The following is a 6412-nucleotide window of genomic DNA, read 5'->3' on the forward strand; positions in this document are numbered from 1 at the left end:
AGGAACAAAACCTTCAAAGGAGGAACCAACTTTTTTGAAGTGCTTGTGCAAAGTTCCATGTAGAAAGTGTGGAAGGTCGATTAAAGGCTCTTCATTCTTCTTGAAAAAGTGCCTTGAACGCTCTTTTTTAATAGTTCTCAAATAATGAGATGGCACTCAAGTGAAAATGGAATTCCAACTTTCATTGAATTTTGCATATGTGGAAGCAATAAGTACGAGCAATTATGCATTTCTCGATACCAATACCTCAGTTCACATATATTAAGGGTGGAAAAGTGACTTGTTTCGAAAGAGTAAACAATAAAATTCGTTTGTTAATTAAAGGAAGGACTAATGGGTTTGTGGTCTCTCCAAACACCCAACCTCGATAAAGGTCCGGTGTTTGTGGGATTTTCTGCATATTTTGTCAATTGACTTATTTCACGACAAGGCAAATGAAATGCAATTCCATTAAAAAAGGTTCTTGTATATAAAGCTTCAAGACATGTTGTTTTAATTTCTGGAACTCAGTTGGGAGAGGAAGAGGTGTAAATTGGTGAAATTGACATCCATGTATTCGTTCATGTGCATCATGTACACATTATGAAGATCAGTAACCATTTTAAATGTGTCATGAAAGCAATAGTGAGTAATGTAGAAATGTCGATAAAGAAAAATCACCTTCTTCCCTGTTAATTTCAAAATATCCAAAACCTTTCGATAATAGATTGCAGTATTACTTTCTATAGTCTGTACACCACGTCATACTTTTTCAAAAGAGGTGTAAATTGTTCTTTCACGATTTTTCTCGTTGCAAGTTGGTGTGGTAATTGTTGATGACAATATTGATCAGACTTGAAGCGAGGAGAGAATTTCAGAAAATAATCTGAAAACTTCTTTTGGTCTGAGTAGGTTTGGTAAAGAAATAGAATTTTTGGTTCTGTGATGGAGGATGTTATGGTTGATTCTAATGTTGTGTTGGATGGTGGTTGAGGTATTCTCAAATCGAATGGACACCAAAAATCTGGTCTATGTTTCTTAATAAGGTCAAATAGCTCAATGTTGGACTGAATCAAACTACAACAAAGCTCTTTGGGAAAAGAATAATTATTCTGAGGGATCACTTGACATAATTTCGTGGATTCTTTTCGCTCAAGAATACTCATAAATTGTTCTTGAACTTTTTTTTCTGCAAAGGATCTCCAATGATGAAATTCACAATAATCAAAGAAAAATTGGAAGTGCTCAGTAGATGACAGAAAATTATTAAAATCAATCCCCAATTGATTTTCACTCATAACGTAGCCACATTTCATCAATCGAATCCACACACCTTTTGTTTTGCAAGATTTAACAGCTGCTGCCAAACAGTTCTCTCTTTTCATAAGAGAGTTCTTAAAAGAGTGAGCCTTTTTGAACATTTGTGAGTGGGTGTTATCATCTTTCATGGCCTTCTTTACAACAAATATGGAGTCATGGTCACAGAGGTATCGACTATGTTCGGGTTTGAATTTGTCAATAAATTCGAAAATGTAAAACAATAAATATTTTCCATCCAAGGTATTTAAATTTGAAAATTGGTCAGAAAACCATTCCAATCCCTCAGATCTCACTTCATCATGTCCAGCTCCCCAACCAAAATAAAAAGAAGTGAAGCTCATGTCACATGTTTTCACATTTGTGGCTATTGCAAACTCATTCACTGACAACATTTCTCCATTCTCATCAACCAATGCTTGTAAATTAAGGTGAGAACTATATCGTGAGGAAGCAAACACTGACACTTGTTTACCAGATCCATTGTCCAAAGTAATTAACTTCATGGATCCATGTCGTTCCAGACCTTGTGGGCAATTTGAAAGCACCAATTCCAAGTCATGGATATCCATAACTTGAAAAGATTGTTTCAATTTTCTTAACCACTCATATTCATTGGGATAAGTATGACATATAAATTCAGACCAATCAAACACATATTTCAACAAATTATTATTTTGTGTCGGATTCAACCATTCATTCAAACTCTGTTCATTTTCTTTAAAATAATAACTCAAAAAGCTTTCATCATGTGCCAATTCATACCATTGTTTGCAAACGAGAGAGTATCGGAACTGTACGAGAGGCAGCTAACACAAATCTATTGCATTTGAGAGCTTCCATCATCAATTCAGAATCTTTTTTCAATGCATCACTCGCAAAATATAATATATAATATAGTGCATATCCATTACTTCTGACTGCTTCTAACAAAATTTCCTTGTCATTGAGAAATGGTGAGTCATTGGATCCAACAACAGCAAGACCATTGAGTTTGGCAACACTTAACACAAATTCTCTATCTTCAACAATTTCTTTTGGAGCATATCTGAAAATATTCCAACATCCAAGTCTCAATAAGAATTCTTTGCCACGTAAAAGTTCTTTACAAGCGTATCTCAAAGCACCATTGTTTTGTTTGATCGCTTCAATCACAATTTCTTGATCTCTTTTCAGCATTTCATCAGCATATTGAAGAGCTAAACCTTCATTTCTAACTGCTGCCATTACCACCTCTCGATCATTTTTCAACTCTTTCGATGCATAATTAAGTGCAAATCCATTTTGATTCACAGCAATTAATACCAATTCTTTTTCCCCTTCAACTCTGTCGAAACGAATTCCAATGCCAACCCATTTTGTTTGATTTCATGAAGTGCAATTTCTCTGTCATTCTTCAAATCATGAGTGGCAAATTCAAGCGAAACACCGTCACATTTCACAGCATTCAGAACAATGTCTCGATCACTTTTGAGTTTTCTTGATGCTAATCTCAAGAAACTTCCAATTTCTTGAACAACATACATCATGATTTCTTTGTTTGAACAATCTATAGAGACTAAATTATCTAATTCTGGATACAGGAATTTGATGGCTTTCAACATGAACTCTTTAAAAGTAAAATCCATGGTACCCATCGAAATGCTTTCTTGTTTTGATTGATAGCATCAAAACGAATTTCGAAAAGAAAAACCGACTGGAAAGAAATATTTATAATCCAATTCTTGATTCAATAACCACTTCTTCTTTCCTTCTTGTTGCAATGAAAATTTCTTTTCATCAACAATTCCCATCTCCGAATCTCATCAACAATTCCATCATCACGATGAAAAAAAGAATTTGAAAAATCAAAGTCATTCGAACATTCCGCTTTGGCATCAGTTTTAATTTCTTCACCTCTCCGACAACATTTTCATTGATTTTGAGTGTTGGATGACTTGAATTGTAGTGTTTTCGTTTTCTCATTTTTTTGATGAGCGAGAGTTGACAAGGAGGAGGTTTTCCTTTCCTCGCTTGAATCATTCTATTAATCATGAAGACTTGGTGAAGACACGAGGTGAATCCACGTGTGCATGCAAAACAAACAAAGTATGAACTAATGCAGCTGAGATCTTGTATCGCATAATGTTGTTCAATCACTCCATCTTCCTCTTTGACTGGATTTATTTCAGGATAGAATTTGTTAACATTTGTAACATTATCACATCATGGTTTAGCATAAGAATTTATAACTGTAAAATATATTCAACAGTTTATAATGGCAACATAACTTCATTTACATCCTAAATAAGCACCAAAATAACATTGTTCCATCCTTTGTTGCAACAATTCATCACTATATTCCAACACATATCCATTGCATTTAAGAGCTTCCATCACCAATTCAGAATCTTTTTCAATTCTTCACTCGCAAATCTCAATGCATATCCATTGTTCTTCACTGCTTCTAACATGATTTCCTTGTCTGAGGTAAAACATGATCCAAAAACAACAAGACCATTGAGTTTGGCAGCTTTTAACACAAATTCTCTATCCTCAATAATATCTCTCGGTGCATATTTGAAAACTTCTTGACATCCTGCCTTAATCATTTCTAATAATAATGACTTATCACTAAAGAGTTCATAATCGTACTGGGTGAATGGTTTGGTGGTTGGATAGTCCCATAAATTTGGACGATGGTACAAAAAGCTTGCCATCTTGTCTAACAGCTGTCAATAAGACTTCTCTATCATAAATCAACTCTTCCGATGCATATCCAAGTGCACTTCCATTCTGTCGAACAGCAACCAAAACAATTTCTTTGTCTTTTTTCAAACTATTCGATGCATATTTTAATGCCTTTCCTTCCCGTTTCACAGCTTCCAATACGATTTACTTGTTGCATTTCAACTCGTCAGAGGCGTACTTTAATGCCAATGGATCTTTTTCAATCGCTGCATTCACAATCTCTTCATCATTTTTCAAATCTTCATGGGCATATTTAAGCGCAAGTCCATAACTTTTCACAGCATTCAAAAAAACATCACGATCCTTTTTGAGTTCGATTGATACATACAAAAAAATCCAAATTCTTTCACAACTTTCATGATGAACTCTTTGTTTGAATATTCGAAAGACTTTAAATATTCGAATTCTGGAAAGAGTACTTGAATGATCTGGACAGTGAAATCTCTACATATCCAAAAAACACCTGGCCTTAAAATCTCGAACAACCAATGAAACGCTTTCCTATTGTGTTTGAGTGTTTCAAACAAGAGCGATTGGAGTTTAGGCTTTTTCAATTCCTCTAAAGTATTTCTTGAAAAACATCTCGTCATTTTCAAGTCTCTCCTTAAGATACTCGTCACCACACTTGTCACCACCGGAAATAATTTTCCATGCATGATTTAATTCCCCACATCCACTTTAAATCCATCTTTGCTCAATTGGATCACTTGCATCAAGAAATCTCTGTCTTGTTTCAGCTTTGGTGATGCAAATTCCAATCCATAACCATACTTTTTGGTGTGATTCAGTACAAATTCCTTGTCATTCATGAATTCAATTGGAAAGAAATGTTTATATTTCAATTCTCGATTCAATAACCATTTCTTCTTTCCTTCTTGTTGCAATGAAAATTTCTTTTTCAACAACAATTCCCATCTCCGAATCTCATTTTGATCATCATCACCAACACGAAAAAAAGAATTTGAAAAATCAATCAAAACTATTCGAACATTCCTTGGCATTAGTTTCAATTTCTTCCCACCATTCTTCTGTTCATCGTTGAATCCGAGATTTGAATCGCAATTTAAAGGAAAGCAGTTCTTGCGTTTGCTCATTTTTTTGTTAATGGGTTTACGAACAAATTATATTCCTGAAACGCTTGTTGATAGAATCAACATTGAAGTAAGAAAAGCAATAAGAAAGAAAATTTTCATGCATAATGCTAGTCCAACAAACTATTTTCACCTCCCAATCACCTATGGTGGATTAGGTATTCCAAGATTCGACTTCTTTGCTGATGAAATTAGAATCGAAACAGCCCTTTATCTTATTAACAATGAGAACGAACTCCTTAGAGAAGTCTATTCAGAAGGAATTAAATATGAAAATTCGATTTTTAAGGAAATGAATAGATCAATGAAGAAATACAAGATCAAACCTCAACAATTTAACAATGATGAAAATCTTCCAAAATTCAAAGGAAAGAATTTTACTATTTACACTGACGGATCAAATCTAAACAATTCAACAGGTTTCGGCTTCACCGCCAAAGTCAACAATTCCCAAGAAACCCAAGAATTCTCGTAAAAAATTAACAGTGAATACTCACATAACGTCGCTGAATTGTCAGCTATACTCACATCACTAAAGATACTTCCACCTAAATCCAAGGCAAAAAATTCACACAGATAGTGAAATATCCATCCACATCTTGAAAAACAAAGCCTATAATGGAATGTTTAACTGCTTTAAACATGAATATCATAAGGTCATTCAACAATCCAAACTGAATATTCAACTAATCAAAGTTAAAGGACACGTCAACGAAGGAAATATCAAAGCTGATGAATTAGCAAAGATAGGAGCTCAAGAGCACAACTATTTTGACATTAGGAATCTTTTTTCAAACCAAACCATCCTTACTACATCAAATACCATTATTTTCGACATCAAAAAATCCATACAAAAGAAACGTTACGAAGTAATGTTTAGCCAATTGAATAGAGATAATTCCAGTCTACACCTTACCAAGAACTGGTCATCTATCAATCTGAAATTCATCAAATCTAAAATTGACACAGAGACTAAATGGTCAATCTGGAGAAATCTGACAAGTAATTATATCAAACAACATAAGGAAAGACAATGCGCTCACTGCAAATGCCCCAGAACCCTAAAACATTTTATATATTATTGCCCTAACACTCAATGTTTTAGGGACTTTTTCTACACAAAATTCCTAGAAATTACATCAATAAGATGCATCCTCAACGATTATCAAGAATCAAGATACTGTGATAGAAGAAAAGTTTTCATCATCCACCATGACGGAGTAATGATTCGAGATACTCAAATACCCAACCTTAAAAATTTACCAAATATTTACCAAAATTGGCCTGAAATTCAA

The 6412-nt window shown here is 34.1% G+C and overlaps 5 protein-coding genes across 5 annotated transcripts; 1 reads left to right on the top strand and 4 right to left on the bottom strand.

The window, feature by feature from the left end:
- Positions 1–722: 722 nt before the first annotated feature.
- Positions 723–2523, bottom strand: FDP41_006045 (uncharacterized protein; the record flags this gene model as incomplete). The annotated part of the gene is made up of 2 exons (XM_044709637.1): positions 723–2003; positions 2062–2523. 2 exons carry the CDS (start codon positions 2521–2523, stop codon positions 723–725), a joined length of 1743 nt encoding a protein of 580 aa, XP_044559653.1.
- Positions 2524–2594: 71 nt separating this feature from the next.
- FDP41_006046 (uncharacterized protein) lies at positions 2595–2933 on the bottom strand (the record flags this gene model as incomplete). Its single annotated transcript, XM_044709638.1, has 1 exon — positions 2595–2933. One exon carries the CDS (start codon positions 2931–2933, stop codon positions 2595–2597), a length of 339 nt encoding a protein of 112 aa, XP_044559654.1.
- A 738-nt stretch (positions 2934–3671) lies between these two features.
- On the bottom strand, positions 3672–3995 carry FDP41_006047 (uncharacterized protein; the record flags this gene model as incomplete). Its single annotated transcript, XM_044709639.1, has 1 exon — positions 3672–3995. One exon carries the CDS (start codon positions 3993–3995, stop codon positions 3672–3674), a length of 324 nt encoding a protein of 107 aa, XP_044559655.1.
- Positions 3996–4685: 690 nt separating this feature from the next.
- Positions 4686–5120, bottom strand: FDP41_006048 (uncharacterized protein; the record flags this gene model as incomplete). Its single annotated transcript, XM_044709640.1, has 1 exon — positions 4686–5120. One exon carries the CDS (start codon positions 5118–5120, stop codon positions 4686–4688), a length of 435 nt encoding a protein of 144 aa, XP_044559656.1.
- Positions 5121–5217: 97 nt separating this feature from the next.
- Positions 5218–5592, top strand: FDP41_006049 (uncharacterized protein; the record flags this gene model as incomplete). Its single annotated transcript, XM_044709641.1, has 1 exon — positions 5218–5592. The coding sequence occupies one exon, from the start codon at positions 5218–5220 to the stop codon at positions 5590–5592; it is 375 nt and encodes a 124-aa protein (XP_044559657.1).
- Positions 5593–6412: the final 820 nt, after the last annotated feature.

The sequence above is a fragment of the Naegleria fowleri genome, assembly GCF_008403515.1.
Source record: "Naegleria fowleri strain ATCC 30894 chromosome Unknown tig49, whole genome shotgun sequence".
Taxonomy (NCBI): Eukaryota; Heterolobosea; class Eutetramitea; order Acrasida; family Naegleriidae; genus Naegleria; species Naegleria fowleri.